Source organism: Pleurodeles waltl, chromosome 6 (assembly GCF_031143425.1).
Source record: "Pleurodeles waltl isolate 20211129_DDA chromosome 6, aPleWal1.hap1.20221129, whole genome shotgun sequence".
NCBI lineage: Eukaryota > Metazoa > Chordata > Amphibia > Caudata > Salamandridae > Pleurodeles > Pleurodeles waltl.
The window spans coordinates 49,967,729-49,985,256 of NC_090445.1; the positions used below are offsets into that span (position 1 = coordinate 49,967,729).

General features: G+C 47.3%; 1 protein-coding gene across 1 annotated transcript in view; it reads right to left on the minus strand.

The window, feature by feature from the left end:
- LOC138299168 (vesicle-trafficking protein SEC22b-like) overlaps positions 1–16,407 on the minus strand; it is a 38,788-nt gene extending 22,381 nt beyond the window's left edge. Inside the window, exons 1-2 of the mRNA XM_069237253.1 lie at positions 15,714–16,407; positions 13,265–13,374 (exon numbers count right to left, since the gene is read on the minus strand). Coding sequence (XP_069093354.1) covers positions 13,265–13,374; positions 15,714–15,788 — 185 coding nt within the window. The 5' untranslated portion in view covers positions 15,789–16,407. The remainder of the gene's footprint in view (positions 1–13,264; positions 13,375–15,713) is intronic.
- Positions 16,408–17,528: the final 1,121 nt, after the last annotated feature.

Sequence of the window (17,528 nt, forward strand, 5' to 3'; positions counted from 1 at the left end):
ACCTATTTGACCTTGTAGAGGGTCGCTGGGACTATTAGAAAATAGTGAGAGTTAGGAAATTAGCCCTCCCCAAGACCCTGAAAAGTGAGTGCAAAGTGCACTAAAGTTCCCCCAAAGACAAAGAAGTCGTGATAGAGGAATAATGCAGGAAAGACACAAACCAACAATGCAACAACGATGGATTTCCAATCTAGGGTACCTGTGGAACAAGGGGACCAAGTCCAAAAGTCACAAGCAAGTCGGAGATGGGCATATGCCCAGGAAATGCCAGCTGTGGATGCAAAGAAGCTTCTACTGGACAGAAGAAGCTGAGGTTTCCGCAGGAACGAAAAGGGCTAGAGACTTCCCCTTTGGTGGACGGATCCCTCTCGCCTTGGAGAGTCGTGCAGAAGTGTTTTCCCGCCGAAAGAACGCCAACAAGCCTTGCTAGCTGCAAATCGTGCAGGTAGCGTTTTTGGACGCTGTTGTGGCCCAGGAGGGACCAGGAGGTCACAAATTGGACCAGGAGAGAGAGGGGACGTCGAGCAAGACAAGGAGCCCTCTCAGCAGCAGGTAGCACCCGGAGAAGTGCCAGAAACAGGCACTACGAGGATGCGTGAAACGGTGCTCACCCGAAGTTACACAAAGGAGTCCCACGTCGCCGGAGACCAACTTAGAAAGTCGTGCAATGCAGGTTAGAGTGCCGTGGACCCAGGCTTGGCTGTGCACAAAGGATTTCCGCCGGAAGTGCACGGATGCCGGAGTAGTTGCAAAAGACGCGGTTTCCAACAATGCAGTCTGGCGTGGGGAGGCAAGGACTTACCTCCACCAAACTTGGACTGAAGAGTCACTGGACTGTGGGAGTCACTTGGACAGAGTTGCTGGATTCAAGGGACCTCGCTCGTCGTGCTGAGAGGAGACCCAAGGGACCGGTAATGCAGCTTTTTGGTGCCTGCGGTTGCAGGGGGAAGATTCCGTCGACCCACGGGAGATTTCTTCAGAGCTTCTGGTGCAGAGAGGAGGCAGACTACCCCCACAGCATGCACAGGCAGGAAAACAGTCGAGAAGGCGGCAGGATCAGCTTTACAGAGTTGCAGTAGTCGTCTTAGCTACTTTGTTGCAGTTTTGCAGGCTTCCAGCGCGGTCAGCAGTCGATTCCTTATCAGAAGGTGAAGAGAGAGATGCAGAGGAACTCGGATGAGCTCTTGCATTCGTTATCTAAAGTTTCCCCAGAGACAGAGACCCTAAATAGCCAGAAAAGAGGGTTTGGCTACCTAGGAGAGAGGATAGGCTACTAACACCTGAAGGAGGCTATCAGAAGGAGTCTCTGACGTCACCTGGTGGCACTGGCCACTCAGAGCAGTCCAGTGTGCCAGCAGCACCTCTGTTTCCAAGATGGCAGAGGTCTGGAGCACACTGGAGGAGCTCTGGGCACCTCCCAGGGGAGGTGCAGGTCAGGGGAGTGGTCACTCCCCTTTCCTTTGTCCAGTTTCGCGCCAGAGCAGGGGCTAAGGGGTCCCTGAACCGGTGTAGACTGGCTTATGCAGAATTGGGCACATCTGTGCCCAAGAAAGCATTTCCAGAGGCTGGGGGAGGCTACTCCTCCCCTGCCTTCACACCATTTTCCAAAGGGAGAGGGTGTAACACCCTCTCTCAGAGGAAGTCCTTTGTTCTGCCATCCTGGGACAAGCCTGGCTTGACCCCAGGGGGGCAGAAACCTGTCTGAGGGGTTGGCAGCAGCAGCAGCTGCAGTGAAACCCCAGAAAAGGCAGTTTGGCAGTACCAGGGTCTGTGCTACAGACCACTGGGATCATGGAATTGTACCAATAATGCCAGGATGGCATAGAGGGGGCAATTCCATGATCTTAGACATGTTACATGGCCATATTCGGAGTTACCATTGTGAAGCTACATATAGGTAGTGACCTATATGTAGTGCACGCGTGTAATGGTGTCCCCGCACTCACAAAGTTCAGGGAATTGGCTCTGAACAATGTGGGCGCACCTTGGCTAGTGCCAGGGTGCCCTCACACTTAGTAACTTTGCACCTAACCTTTACCAGGTAAAGGTTAGACATATAGGTGACTTATAAGTTACTTAAGTGAAGTGAAAAATGGCTGTGAAATAACGTGGACGTTATTTCACTCAGGCTGCAGTGGCAGGCCTGTGTAAGAATTGTCAGAGCTCCCTATGGGTGGCAAAAGAAATGCTGCAGCCCATAGGGATCTCCTGGAACCCCAATACCCTGGGTACCTCAGTACCATATACCAGGGAATTAGAAGGGTGTTCCAGTATGCCAATGTGAATTGGTAAAATTGGTCACTAGCCTGTTAGTGACAATTTGGAAAGAAATGAGAGAGCATAACCACTGAGGTTCTGATTAGCAGAGCCTCAGTGAGACAGTTAGTCACTACACAGGTAACACAGTCAGGCACACTTATGAGCACTGGGGCCCTGGATACCAGGGTCCCAGTGACACATACAACTAAAACAACATATATACAGTGAAAAATGGGGGTAACATGCCAGGCAAGATGGTACTTTCCTACACAACCCCCCCCCCCAAACGAAGGACAATAAGACTAGCCATGACCTGATGAGTCTTCATTGTCTAAGTGGAAATATCTGGAGAGTCCATCTGCATTGGAGTGGCTACTCCCAGGTCTATGTTCCACTGTATAGTCCATTCCCTGTAGGGATATGGACCACCTCAACAATTTAGGATTTTCACCTTTCATTTGTTTTAGCCAAAGTAGAGGTTTGTGGTCTGTCTGAACAATGAAGTGAGTGCCAAACAGGTATGGCCTCAACTTCTTCAAAGCCCAGACCACAGCAAAGGCCTCCCTCTCTATGGCAGACCAACGCTTTTCTCTAGGGGTCAACCTCCTACTAATAAAAGCAACAGGTTGATCCTGGCCCTCAGAATTAAGTTGTGATAGGACTGCCCCTACTCCTAATTCAGATGCATCAGTTTGGACATAGAATTTTTTAGAGTAACAAGGGCTTTTCAGGACAGGTGCAGAGCACATGGCCTGCTTCAGCTCCTCAAAAGCTTTCTGACAGTTTGCTGTCCATAATACCTTTTTAGGCATCTTCTTGGATGTGAGGTCATTAAGAGGGGCTGCAATGGAGCCATAGTTCTTAATGAACCTCCTGTAATACCCAGTGAGGCCTAGGAAGGCTCTCACCTGAGTCTGAGTGGTAGGGGGAACCCAATCAATAATTGTTTGGATTTTCCCCTGAAGTGGTGCAATCTGTTCCCCACCAACAAGGTGTCCCAGATAAACCACCTTACCCTGCCCTATCTGGCACTTTGAAGCCTTGATAGTGAGGCCTGCCTTTTGCAGGGCCTCCAAAACTTTCCATAGGTGGACCAGGTGATCATCCCAGCTGGAGCTAAAGACAGCTATATCGTCCAAATATGCTGCACTGAAAGCCTCCAGCCCTTGCAGGACTGTGTTCACCAACCTCTGAAAAGTGGCAGGTGCATTTTTCAATCCAAAAGGCATTACAGTGAACTGGTAATGTCCTCCAATGGTTGAAAATGCAGTCTTAGGTTTAGCATCTTCTGACAATTTGATCTGCCAATACCCTGCAGTCAAGTCAAAAGTGCTTAGATACTTGGCAGATGCCAGTGTATCTATGAGCTCATCTGCCCTGGGTATAGGGTGAGCATCAGTTTTGGTTACCAAGTTGAGACCTCTGTAGTCTACACAAAACCGCATTTCCTTCTTTCCATCTTTGGAATGGGGTTTTGGTACAAGTACCACCGGAGAAGCCCATGGACTTTCAGAGTGCTCAACCACTCCTAGTTCTAACATTTTCTGGACTTCTTGCTTTATGCAGTCCCTGACATGGTCAGGCTGCCTATAGATCTTACTTTTGACAGGCAAGCTGTCTCCAGTATCTATAGTGTGCTCACACCAAGAAGTGGTACCTGGCACAGTAGAGAAGAGTTCAGAGAATTGATCTAGGAGATTAATGCAATTGTCTTTCTGCTCAGCAGTAAGACAATCAGCCAAAACTACACCTTCCACAAGAGCATCTTGTTCTGTGGAGGAGAAGAGATCAGGTAGAGGATCACTGTCTTCTTCCTGTCCCTCATCAGTTGCCATGAGCAGGGTGAGATCAGCCCTGTCATAGTAGGGTTTCAGGCAGTTTACATGGAGTACCCTAAGGGGACTCCTTGCAGTGCCTAAGTCAACTAAATAGGTGACTTTACCCTTTTTCTCAACAATTGTGTGGGGTCCACTCCATTTATCTTGGAGTGCTCTTGGGGCCACAGGCTCCAAGACCCACACTTTCTGCCCTGGTTGGTACTGAACCAAAACAGCCTTCTGATCATGCCATTGCTTCTGGAGCTCTTGGCTGGCCTGAAGGTTTCTACTGGCCTTTTTCATATACTCAGCCATCCTTGATCTGAGGCCAAGTACATAATCCACAATATCCTGCTTAGGAGCTTTTAAAGGTTGTTCCCAACCCTCCTTCACAAGTGTTAGTGGACCCCTAACAGGGTGTCCAAAAAGAAGTTCAAAGGGGCTGAAGCCCACTCCTTTCTGGGGTACCTCCCTGTAGGCAAAAAGGAGGCATGGTAAAAGGATATCCCATCTCCTGCGGAGTTTTTCAGGGAGACCCATAATCATGCCTTTGAGAGTTTTGTTAAATCTCTCCACCAGTCCATTAGTTTGTGGATGATAGGGTGTAGTGAATTTATAAGTTACACCACACTCCTTCCACATGGCCTTTAAGTATGCAGACATGAAATTGCTTCCCCTGTCTGATACTACTTCCTTTGGGAAGCCCACCCTGGAAAATATTCCCAGGAGGGCCTTTGCCACTGCAGGAGCTGTAGTGGTCCTTAAAGGAATAGCTTCAGGGTATCTTGTGGCATGGTCCACTACCACCAAGATGAATCTATTGCCTGAAGCAGTAGGAGGGTCAAGGGGGCCAACTATGTCAACCCCTACCCTTTCAAAGGGAACCCCAACCACAGGCAGTGGAATAAGGGGTGCCTTTGGAGTTCCACCTGTCTTGCCACTGGCTTGACAGGTTTCACAGGACTTACAAAATTCCTTTGTGTCCTCAGACATTCTAGGCCAATGAAACAAGGGAACAAGCCTGTCCCAAGTTTTCATTTGTCCCAGATGCCCAGCTAGGGGAATGTCGTGAGCAAGAGTTAGGAGGAACTTTCTGTACTCCTGAGGGATCACTAATCTTCTGGCAGCTCCAGGTTTAGGATCCCTATGCTCAGTGTACAAGAGGTTGTCCTCCCAGTAAACTCTGTGAGAGTCACTGACATCCCCATTAGCCTGTTTGACAGCTTGCTGTCTTAGACCCTCTAATGTGGGACAGGTTTGCTGTGCCACACTCAGCTCCTCCCTGGCAGGCCCCCCTTCACCCAAAAGCTCAGCAGTATCTGCTTCAAGCTCCTCTGGTGTAGGTTCTGCACAGGGAGGGAATTCTTCTTCCTCAGAAGTAGAATCCACTATAGAGGGAGGGATAGTAGGAAGTGGTTTGCTTCTACTAGCCCTAGCTTTAGGGAGCACTTGGTCCATTGTTCCAGGATCCAAGCTTCCCTGTCCTTTTTGCTTTTTGGCCTGAGCCCTGGTTAAAGCAAACATATGCCCTGGGATGCCCAGCATTGCTGCATGGGCCTCCAACTCCACATCTGACCAAGCTGATGTCTCCAAATCATTTCCTAGTAGACAGTCTACAGGTAAATCTGTGGCTACCACAACTTTCTTTGGACCAGTAACCCCCCCCCCCCAGTTGAGATTTACAACAGCCATGGGGTGGCTAAGTGTGTTGTTGTGAGCATCGGTTACTTGGTACTGGTGACCAAGTAGGTGTTGTGCAGGGTGGACCAGTTTCTCTATGACCATAGTCACACTGGCACCAGTGTCCCTGTAGGCTTGAACCTCAACACCATTTATTAGGGGTAGCTGCTTGTACTTATCCATATTAAGGGGACAAGCAACTAAGGTGGCTAAATCAATAGCACCCTCAGAGACTAACACAGCCTCTGTGGTCTCCCTAACAAGACCAACCCCAACTAAGTTACCAATAGTGAGCCCAGCTACTCCCTTGGATTGGCTATTAGTAGGTTTGCTCCCACCACCACTGCTATTAGTAGGGACACTAGGGGTAGCAGTAGGGGTTGTAGTGGCAGGAGGCTTGGTGCTTTTCTTTGGACAACTGGGATCTGTTGCCCAATGGCCTTTTACTTTACATAAATAGCACCATGGTTTCTTTTCTTTGTTTTGATTAAAGGAGGATTTGGACCCACCACCCCCACCAGAGTGTTTTTGTGGGCCTGATGAAGACTCATTTTTAGATTTGTCCCCACCCTTGTTTGAAGACTTACCATCCTTCTTTTTGTTGCCATCTTTGTCACCCCCTGTATGAACTTTTCTGTTCACCCTTGTTCTGACCCATTTGTCTGCCTTCTTTCCCAATTCTTGGGGAGAGGTCAGATCAGAGTCCACCAAGTACTGGTGCAACAAATCAGACACACAATTATTAAGAATATGCTCTCTCAGGATCAAGTTATACAGGCTTTCAAAGTCAGTAACCTTACTGCCATTTAACCACCCCTCCAAGGCCTTCACTGAATGGTCAATGAAATCAACCCAGTCTTGTGAAGACTCCTTTTTGGTCTCTCTGAACTTTATCCTGTATTGTTCAGTGGTTAAGCCATAACCATCCAGGAGTGCATTCTTAAGAACTGTAAAATTATTGGCATCACTTTCTTTCACAGTAAGAAGCCTATCCCTACCTTTTCCACTAAATGATAGCCATAGGATAGCAGCCCACTGCCTTTGAGGGACATCCTGTACAACACAGGGCCTCTCAAGTGCAGCAAACCACTTGTTAATGTCATCCCCCTCCTTATAAGGAGGAACTATCTTGTGCAGATTCCTGGAATCATGCTCTTTTACAGGATGACTATGGGGAATACTGCTGCTGCCATCTTGGGTATCTAAACCCAACTTCTGTCTTTCCTTCTCTAGTTCAAAAGACTGTCTATCCAAATCCAGCTGTTGCTTTTTAAGCTTCAGTCTGGTTTGTTCCACCCTCAACTTATTGAGTTCCCTCTCTAACATTCTGTCATCAGGGTTGGTGGGAGGGACATTCCTAGATACAGAGGTATGATGGGAATGAACAGAAGGAGACCTGTCCCTTACAGAAGCCACCCTAACAGCTTGGCTGACAGTGTAATGTGAGAGCACATCATCTGGATGATGTGACTCCACCTCAGTACCAACTATGCTAGACTGTCTAGTAATGGGCAGGCTAGGAAGTTTCTTTCCTGAATCTTTTCCTGGGGGAGTCCCTGGATCAGATTGGGAACCATTAGCTACTTTTTCAACAGATGGGGCACTTATTGCCTTATCTTGTTCTCTAAGCATGTTAATTAACAATTCCAAGGAAGGGTTCTTCCCTACACTCAAACCTCTCTCTATGCAGAGACTCCTTGCTCCTTTCCAGCTAAGGTGATCATATGCAAGTTTGGACAGATCAGCATTTTGGCCTGTGCCAGACATTTTTAGAGAGAGTTAAAGTGATAGAAAAAGAGAAAAAAGTTTTCAGATTTTTTTTTAGAAAGACAGAAAAAAAACTTTTTAAACTTTTAAGAACTTTTTGAAAGTTTAGAAGTACTTTTCAGCACTTTAGAAAAGAGTGAAAAGAGGAAATGCAAAACTTTTTAGCAATGTGTACACACACTGAACTTGTTTTGTATATTTTTCTCTTATGAAAAGTACAATGACAAGAGTGGTAAGTAGTCTCAAAGCACTTATCCCACCGCTGCACAACCAATGTAGGAGGCTGGACTGGCTTGTAGTGAGTACCAAGGGGTACTTACACCTTGCACCAGGCCCAGGTATCCCTTATTAGTGTATAGGGTGTCTAGCAGCTTAGGCTGATAGATAATGGTAGCTGAGCAGAGCAGCTTAGGCTGAACTAGGAGACGTGTGAAGCTACTACAGTACCACAAGTGTCACTTGCACAATATCATAAGAAAACACAATACACAGTTATACTAAAAATAAAGGTACTTTATTTTTATGACAATATGCCAAAGTATCTTAGAGTGTACCCTCAGTGAGAGGATAGCAAATATACACAAGTTATATGTACACAATACCAAAAATATGCAGTATAGTCTTAGAAAACAGTGCAAACAATGTATAGTTACAATAGGATGTAATGGGGACACATAGGGATAGGGGCAACACAAACCATATACTCCAAAAGTGGAATGCGAACCACGAATGGACCCCAAACCTATGTGACCTTGTAGAGGGTCGCTGGGACTATTAGAAAATAATGAGAGTTAGGAAATTAGCCCTCCCCAAGACCCTGAAAAGTGAGTGCAAAGTGCACTAAAGTTCCCCCAAAGACAAAGAAGTCGTGATAGAGGAATAATGCAGGAAAGACACAAACCAACAATGCAACAACGATGGATTTCCAATCTAGGGTACCTGTGGAACAAGGGGACCAAGTCCAAAAGTCACAAGCAAGTCGGAGATGGGCATATGCCCAGGAAATGCCAGCTGTGGATGCAAAGAAGCTTCTACTGGACAGAAGAAGCTGAGGTTTCTGCAGGAACGAAAAGGGCTAGAGACTTCCCCTTTGGTGGACGGATCCCTCTCGCCTTGGAGAGTCGTGCAGAAGTGTTTTCCCGCCGAAAGAACGCCAACAAGCCTTGCTAGCTGCAAATCGTGCGGTTAGCGTTTTTGGACGCTGTTGTGGCCCAGGAGGGACCAGGAGGTCGCAAATTGGACCAGGAGAGAGAGGGGACGTCGAGCAAGACAAGGAGCCCTCTCAGCAGCAGGTAGCACCCGGAGAAGTGCCAGAAACAGGCACTACGAGGATGCGTGAAACAGTGCTCACCCGAAGTTACACAAAGGAGTCCCACGTCGCCGGAGACCAACTTAGAAAGTCGTGCAATACAGGTTAGAGTGCCGTGGACCCAGGCTTGGCTGTGCACAAAGGATTTCCGCCGGAAGTGCACGGATGCCGGAGTAGTTGCAAAAGACGCGGTTTCCAACAATGCAGTCTGGCGTGGGGAGGCAAGGACTTACCTCCACCAAACTTGGACTGAAGAGTCACTGGACTGTGGGAGTCACTTGGACAGAGTTGCTGGATTCAAGGGACCTCGCTCGTCGTGCTGAGAGGAGACCCAAGGGACCGGTAATGCAGCTTTTTGGTGCCTGCGGTTGCAGGGGGAAGATTCCGTCGACCCACGGGAGATTTCTTCAGAGCTTCTGGTGCAGAGAGGAGGCAGACTACCCCCACAGCATGCACAGACAGGAAAACAGTCGAGAAGGCGGCAGGATCAGCGTTACAGAGTTGCAGTAGGCGTCTTAGCTACTTTGTTGCAGTTTTGCAGGCTTCCAGCGCGGTCAGCAGTCGATTCCTTATCAGAAGGTGAAGAGAGAGATGCAGAGGAACTCGGATGAGCTCTTGCATTCGTTATCTAAAGTTTCCCCAGAGACAGAGACCCTAAATAGCCAGAAAAGAGGGTTTGGCTACCTAGGAGAGAGGATAGGCTACTAACACCTGAAGGAGCCTATCAGAAGGAGTCTCTGACATCACCTGGTGGCACTGGCCACTCAGAGCAGTCCAGTGTGCCAGCAGCACCTCTGTTTCCAAGATGGCAGAGGTCTGGAGCACACTGGAGGAGCTCTGGGCACCTCCCAGGGGAGGTGCAGGTCAGGGGAGTGGTCACTCCCCTTTCCTTTGTCCAGTTTCGCGCCAGAGCAGGGGCTAAGGGGTCCCTGAACCGGTGTAGACTGGCTTATGCAGAATTGGGCACATCTGTGCCCAAGAAAGCATTTCCAGAGGCTGGGGGAGGCTACTCCTCCCCTGCCTTCACACCATTTTCCAAAGGGAGAGGGTGTAACACCCTCTCTCAGAGGAAGTCCTTTGTTCTGCCATCCTGGGACAAGCCTGGCTTGACCCCAGGGGGGCAGAAACCTGTCTGAGGGGTTGGCAGCAGCAGCAGCTGCAGTGAAACCCCAGAAAAGGCAGTTTGGCAGTACCAGGGTCTGTGCTAAAGACCACTGGGATCATGGAATTGTACCAATAATGCCAGGATGGCATAGAGGGGGCAATTCCATGATCTTAGACATGTTACATGGCCATATTCGGAGTTACCATTGTGAAGCTACATATAGGTAGTGACCTATATGTAGTGCACGCGTGTAATGGTGTCCCCGCACTCACAAAGTTCAGGGAATTGGCTCTGAACAATGTGGGCGCACCTTGGCTAGTGCCAGGGTGCCCTCACACTTAGTAACTTTGCACCTAACCTTTACCAGGTAAAGGTTAGACATATAGGTGACTTATAAGTTACTTAAGTGCAGTGAAAAATGGCTGTGAAATAACGTGGACGTTATTTCACTCAGGCTGCAGTGGCAGGCCTGTGTAAGAATTGTCAGAGCTCCCTATGGGTGACAAAAGAAATGCTGCAGCCCATAGGGATCTCCTGGAACCCCAATACCCTGGGTACCTCAGTACCATATACTAGGGAATTATAAGGGTGTTCCAGTATGCCAATGTGAATTGGTAAAATTGGTCACTAGCCTGTTAGTGACAATTTGGAAAGAAATGAGAGAGCATAACCACTGAGGTTCTGATTAGCAGAGCCTCAGTGAGACAGTTAGTCACTACACAGGTAACACAGTCAGGCACACTTATGAGCACTGGGGCCCTGGATACCAGGGTCCCAGTGACACATACAACTAAAACAACATATATACAGTGAAAAATGGGGGTAACATGCCAGGCAAGATGGTACTTTCCTACACCATGCCAAGGAGACATTTCCTTACAAGAAGTGTTCTAACCATGTGGTGTCAGAGGTCCAGTACTTATACCCATTTCTGTCTTTGAAGTACGCAAACTTCAAAGAGAAGTATTTGTAGTGCACAAGACCCTGCCTTTCCCTGCCCTGGCCCCAGACACACTCCAGGGAGTTGGAGACTGCTTTGTGTGAGGACAGGCACAACACTATTCAGGTGCAAGTGTCAGCTCCTCCTACCACTCTAGCTCAGGAAGAGCCATCAGCCTGGTGATGGGCCATCAGGATATGCAGGGCACACCTCAGCTACCTTTGTGTGACTATCTAGAGTGAATACACAAACAGCCGAACTGTCATATTGACCCAGACGTATATTCAGCAAACAGGCAGAGGCACAGAATGGTTAAGCAAGAAAATGTCCACATTCTAAACGTGGCATTTTCAAACTTACAATTTAAAAACTAACTTCACCAAAAGGTGTATTTTTAAAGTGTGAGTTCAGAGACCCCAAACTTCATATCTCTATTTGCTCTGCTCCCAGTGCAAAATGACACTTAAAAGACATTTCAAGGCAAGCCCCGTGTTACCCTTTGGGAGAGACAGTCTTTTCAACAATGAAGAACGAATTTAGCTGTATTTCACTATCATGACAGGTAAAGCATACCGTATTATGTCCTACTTTTTAAATGCACTACACCCTGCTGATGGGGCTGCCTTGGGCCTACTTTAGGGGGCCTTACATGTAGTAAAAGGGAAGGTTTAGGCCTGGCAAATGGGTGCACTTGCCAGGTCGCAATGGCAGTTTAAAACTGCACACACAGACACTGCAATGGCAGGCTGAGACTTGTTTACAGGGCTACTCATGTGGGTGGCACAATCAGTGCTGCAAGCCCACTAGTAGCATTTGGTTTACAGGCCTGCAAAAAGGGCCATTTCCAACAGAAACCAGCAGGAAGCTGAGCTCCTCCAGGGCCAAAAAAAACGTTGGTTCTCCAAGTTGAAGCAGGTGAACTTGGGGGGAGGAAGAAGTTTTATAACAGGCACTGCTAAAATATGGCACTTTCTTCCTCATCGCATTACACCAGTACCCAATCTACCATCATTGAGGAAGGAGCTAAAAACTTGGCTTTTGATTAACTAGTGGTCTGATCCTTTTTCTTGAGCAGAGCCAGCACCAAGACACCTCTGGGTAATAGTGCGCTTAATAAATCCTTTTAACATAACATAACATAATGGAGTTCCATCTGCTACACAGAGTCATCTTTGCTAGACATTAAGAACCTGCCTGTGTTAGGGATCGTGGGCGACCCGCAGTCCTTAAGCACATGTTGGCCGCCTTTCATGCTGATACAATTTACCAGCTCCTCCTGGAGTGGTTGGAACAAAGACTGTCGAAGAGACAAAACAAGGCCTGGGTCTCACCTTGCCTGGTTGCCAGATCCCAACTGGTGGATAGAGGTTCACCTTGATTACAATCGAGGCCTACTCTCTGTTTATCTCTGGTGACTGAAGTAGGGTAAATTGCTGCTTATTGATGCCAAGGCAGAGATCTTCCAGTTTGGCACTGGTGTTCTTGACTCTCTGTTATTCAAAGAGCATCACAGCGTTGGGTGAAGCAGCACTAACTTTCCGTTACGTAAAACAAATCTGAGGTGAACAACAGTGATAATGTAACCACTTGCATGCGAGGCTTCGAACTAGTCAATTCATGTCACCACCAGCCCAGCATGTTACTCCATTCCTGGATCGCCCCGAGGGCTGCTAGTCAAAAGGTTGTGATGCAGGCATGACTTGATAATGTTTACACACTTTATATGGGGAAGTAAGCTTATGCCATTGAAGACTCCCAGTCCTAAAAGGAGCTCTGAGGTGCTCTTTTTATAGTAGTTGCAGCACATCAACATAGGTGGCAACGCTGCTGAAGGTCTTTGGTGAACTGAAATTAAAACTGTGCGACTTTTACTCAGTCCTTATGGTATATGCATGCACAGTGAACTGAAGATACTTCTCAGAGGAAACTGAACAGGCAAATAATGTGAAAAAGAGAATACCGGGCAGAAAAGCCGGTCGCAGAGACTATTTCGCAGTTGCAATGAGGAAACCTAGAATTTAAGTGCAAGTAACGAGCATTCCACCAGGCTGTTTTGCTCCAAAATCTAGTGTGGCATCCAGAATGAAGCTGTCAGTATATCTGACAGATATAGGAGTAATCTGTTTAGTCTAGCAAGAGGAATGAAAAGGTTAATATGATGGAGACTTAAGTGGATACAAAATAAGTAAAAAGTCAGGCCTAACACAGGCAGGTTTTTGGCAGGGTGGCAGTAGATGCATGCAGTTCCCTCTGAGAAAAGGCAGGTGCAAGTATTTAAGTAAGTTAATTTGAGAATAAAAGCCAGACCACATTACTCCAGCCTGTTGGGTAATAAGAGGGAAGGCGATGGCATTTTGACATCATCAGCAACTCAACTCTGTACTCACTGAAATGTCATGGGACCGGCCTCCAGGGAGCAGCGGGGAGGAGAGTGCTCGCTTAGCTTGCGGAACAGCTGCTTGGCCTGGTTCTGGTACTCCTGCAAATTGCGGCTCGACTGTGGGAAAAAGAGACAGATACGTTCATTGATGACTTCAACAAGAGGAAAGGCAAAAAGGTACAAAACTACATTTCTAAATGCGTTCATTATAAATGGATATTCTGCAACTATCTCTTCATTATGAATTGATCAAATTAAGTTTGGTTTAAAAGGCATTCACACAGATCAACTGGCTTAGAAAGTTCCAGTAGAGAAGTTCTGCAACTTTTGATTGGGGAGTTCCTGTAGTTCTCTGTGTCCTAAGAAACGCATGACTTTGGAGTTCCTACAGCTCTGGAGTCAGAAGGTTCATGTGGCCTTTGGGTTAAGAGGTTCCTACAGCTTTGGGGTCAGAACATTCATGTGGCCTTTGAGTCAAGAGGTTTCTACAGCTCTGGGTCGGGAGGTTTGAGTGGCTTTCGGGTCAGGAACTTGATACGGCTCTGGGGTCATGATGTTCCCTAGCACCTGGAAACAGCAGGATTTGGAGCATCTTGGCTCAGGGGGTTTCTCGATTTCTGAGACAGGGTGCTCTTTTTATATCAAGCATCGGAAAAGTTGCGACGTCAGGAGGTCCTGCGACTCTTGGGTTGTGTGTATCTGAGGTGGGAGCGGTTCTGTAGATCTATCATTAGAAGTTTCCTGTGGCCTAAGGTTAGGAGATAGCTTAAGTCAAGATATTCTACTGACTCAGAAGCCAGAAAGTGCACACCCTAAGATGCCTCCGGAGACAGGACATTCTGACAGGCTGCTATTGAGAATCTTGAGTCAAGGTGTTTTTGAAGCTCTGGGAGAGCAGGCTCCTACATATCTAACATGAGAAGATTCCTGTGTCTCTGGGGTCAGGAGGTCACGTGCTACTTGGATCAGGAGGTTTGTGTGAGTCTGAGGCTGGATAGGATCTGCAGATCTATCATCAGAAAGTTCATGTGGCCCCGGAGTTGAGAGTTACCTAGAATCAAGATGTTTTTCTAACTTAGAAACCAGTAAGTGCATGTGGCTCAAGAGGGTCTGGAGACAGGGGGGTCAGTGAAACTCAGGAGCCTGAAGTTGCATGTGCACTCTGGAGTCTGGAGGCTCCAGAGGTTCTAAGCTCAGAGCGTTCCGGCATCTCTGAGTCAGAAGGTGCCTTTGGATCTGTGGTCAGTAGTTTCTTTCAGTTCTGTGGTAAGTGGTTCCTGTGCATGTCGACAAAAGAGCTTCCTGAAGACCTGGTGTCAGGAGGTTCATGCAGCTCTGGGCTCAGTGGACTCCTGCAAATCATGGGTCAGGAGGTTCCTGTTCTGTATCTCTGCCAAACAGAGATCGTTGGACGACATCTGTGTAACCACAAGATCACATCCCAATTTGATCCCTGGTGTACATCTCAGATGTCAAACTCACACTTCCGCACAGCTAATAAGCTACTTTTCAACACCAAGCTAACATCTTAACTTAGCACTAGACCTCATCTCAATCACAAAGCTGGATATGAATTCCACCACCTGACCATTTTTCAATGTAACCACTAGGCCGCATCTTAACTAAACCACATATCAGCTTAACAACCAGACCACATCTCAACTTAGCCCCTCAAATACACTAACAAAGCCAGTGGACCACATTTCACCCACTAGGCTACATCTCAAATTAACAATAGTATCACATCTCTATGTATTCAAGGAGCTCCAATCCAGCTGAAGTGCTAATCAGCATCTCAGCTTAGCTACCTTAGCACATTCATATGGCCACTACTGCTCATCACAACTTAAATCTGAGTGCTTTTCAACTACACAGTACGATTGCATCTTAAACTAGCCGCAAGATCACACCTGAAGCATTAGACATCACTTTAACCTACTCACTATACCTTGTTAAATAAAGGACCGGAGAACATCTCATCATAGCAAGTATGTATGAACGTTTGTGGTGTTTCTATAGTGCAAACCCAACCAAAAGGCAGAAAGTCATGTCTTAATCTTTCAAACGCATTTCAACAACATTTTACATTACCCACTCGATCATATGGCACAAAAATCACACCTCAGCTTGTCTGCTACATATCTCCTCAAAGTAACCATTAGATTACATTTAACTACCTAATAAATTATCAATCAGGTCACATGCGCTCTAGGATCGATATGTCTCCCAGATATTAAGGATGCGAATACCAGGTCAAATGATATTGCACCACTGTAGACCAATGGTGTCAGTTATTGATAAGTGCCTCCCCTAAAAAAACGTTAATGACATTATTCTTTAAAACCCATGCATCCCTTAACCGTGTGCATCTTTGAAAACTGGCCTGTGATTCCCTAGCGCCGAGAAGCAGTTGACCCAGTGCCATGCACTGAGCTATAATCTTCTGCTTGCCTTACCTGCTCATTTTCTTGCATGGAGGCGGCCAGAAGCAGACCATCCTGGACACGGGCAATCATAGTCAAGACCACCATGTTGAAAGGTCAGCGGTGAAGGCGTGTGGGTTCTGATGCTCTTGCGGGGGGGGACGGCTCCTGGAGACCCTGGTTCTTCTATCGGAGTCTTGCTCCTAGGATGGTCCTGGCTGGCACTGGTGGTTCTTCTGGAGTCAGGATGCTGTTGGAATTCCTTAGGTCCTTTCCAGATGCTCTGGCTCAGGCATCTCCGGCCATCTGTCCTTGCTCCATCCTCGTCATTAGTTGTCCTGGGACGAACCCTGGCACCTGGATAAGGTATAGGTGTGTTACTACCTGTCCTGGCTCAGACCTCAATGTTACTGCTGATCCTGACTAAGTCCCTCCTTATCCTGGAAGCCAGCAGTTGCCTTGCATCAATCACTGCCCAGTCACCACCTGTCCTAACCCCTGAATCACTCCCTACTTGACCCTGGCTCTTCTGTGCAAGCTCCTGGTTATAGTAGGTCAGTGCTTAGCTGTTCTGGGTCAGCTCTGGCTCCTGGTGTCCTAGGCTCCAAGCACTGCACCGCAGACAGTGTTCTGACACTCCCGGATCTTTGCCTCTTAACTTTCTGACGTGGCTCATTGGGACAGCAGAGCAAACACGGGCAATCTTCGGCAATCTCCGTAAAAGGAGGCGGTACCTTCGGCAATCTCCGGAGAAGTGGAGCACCTCTGACCCGTAATAATACGCTGTGCGCGAGAACGAGCTCCCGCCGCTACAAACTCTTGCGTGCACATGCGCAATAGAAACAACTTTTGTTTTGACGTGGCAGCCGCGGCCATGTTAGGGTCAGGCGCACCGTCATTGAAAGAGAGGGGGTCACCTGGTCCGATAACGGTCACCGCTCAAACACGAGTTTTCGTGCCTCAGATTACCACCAAATGACACCGCCCCTACTGCGTGCGCGGCATTACAGCGAGGGCCACTGCAACTGTGTGACAAGGAGGAGCAAATTAGGTGGAAGGTTCGACTAAATTATGCGGTGTAGTGAGGCACACTTCGCGACAGTATTAGTGCTTTATTTTACACATGCTAACGTTATATATGCTAACGTTTTAGAGCAGACAAGTGGGAGACTGAAAAAAACATCGGAGGAATGTATCCCCCTCCCCCCTTTTAGGTGAGACTAATGAAGTCATGTTTAGATTCAAAAATCGTGATTTCTCACGCTTGAATCGTGTCTAAAGGCGTGTAGGGTTAACACTGGGCAAAAGTTATATCTCATTAGTGACAGTTTAACACTCATTTTAACAATAGGCAATTGAAAGGTGCCAAGTCAACTTTGAGAAGAGTTTTCTATTGTACTGCAACAGGCATTTGCATGTTTTTAGTATATTTTGATCCGTTTGAGCTAGAAACGCTTTCTTTTGTAACCTCTGCAAACGTGCTGCATATGATGGATTACGTACCAAATTCATACAGGGGTGTGGAATTTATTAAAATATCTACTTGTCCAGGGGACAGGTTGCTTCTCAAATCTACTTGTCCTGTAAAAAGATCTACTTGTCCCTTTGGTGCCATGTAGTGTGACGCCAAATTATGGCAGCAATCTCATTATGTAAGAGCTCTGATAATAGCCTCTCTGATTATGCCAGGGCTACTACCATAGTAGGGCTTGAATACTTGCAGTTTCAATCCCTACTGTAGCAATTTCCTTATTTTGCCACCTTTCTGCAGATCTGCATACTGGGGCTGGAGGAAGCAGTAAGCAATAGTTCCAGGGCTGGAATGCCTTTGAGTCTGCAAACCTACTA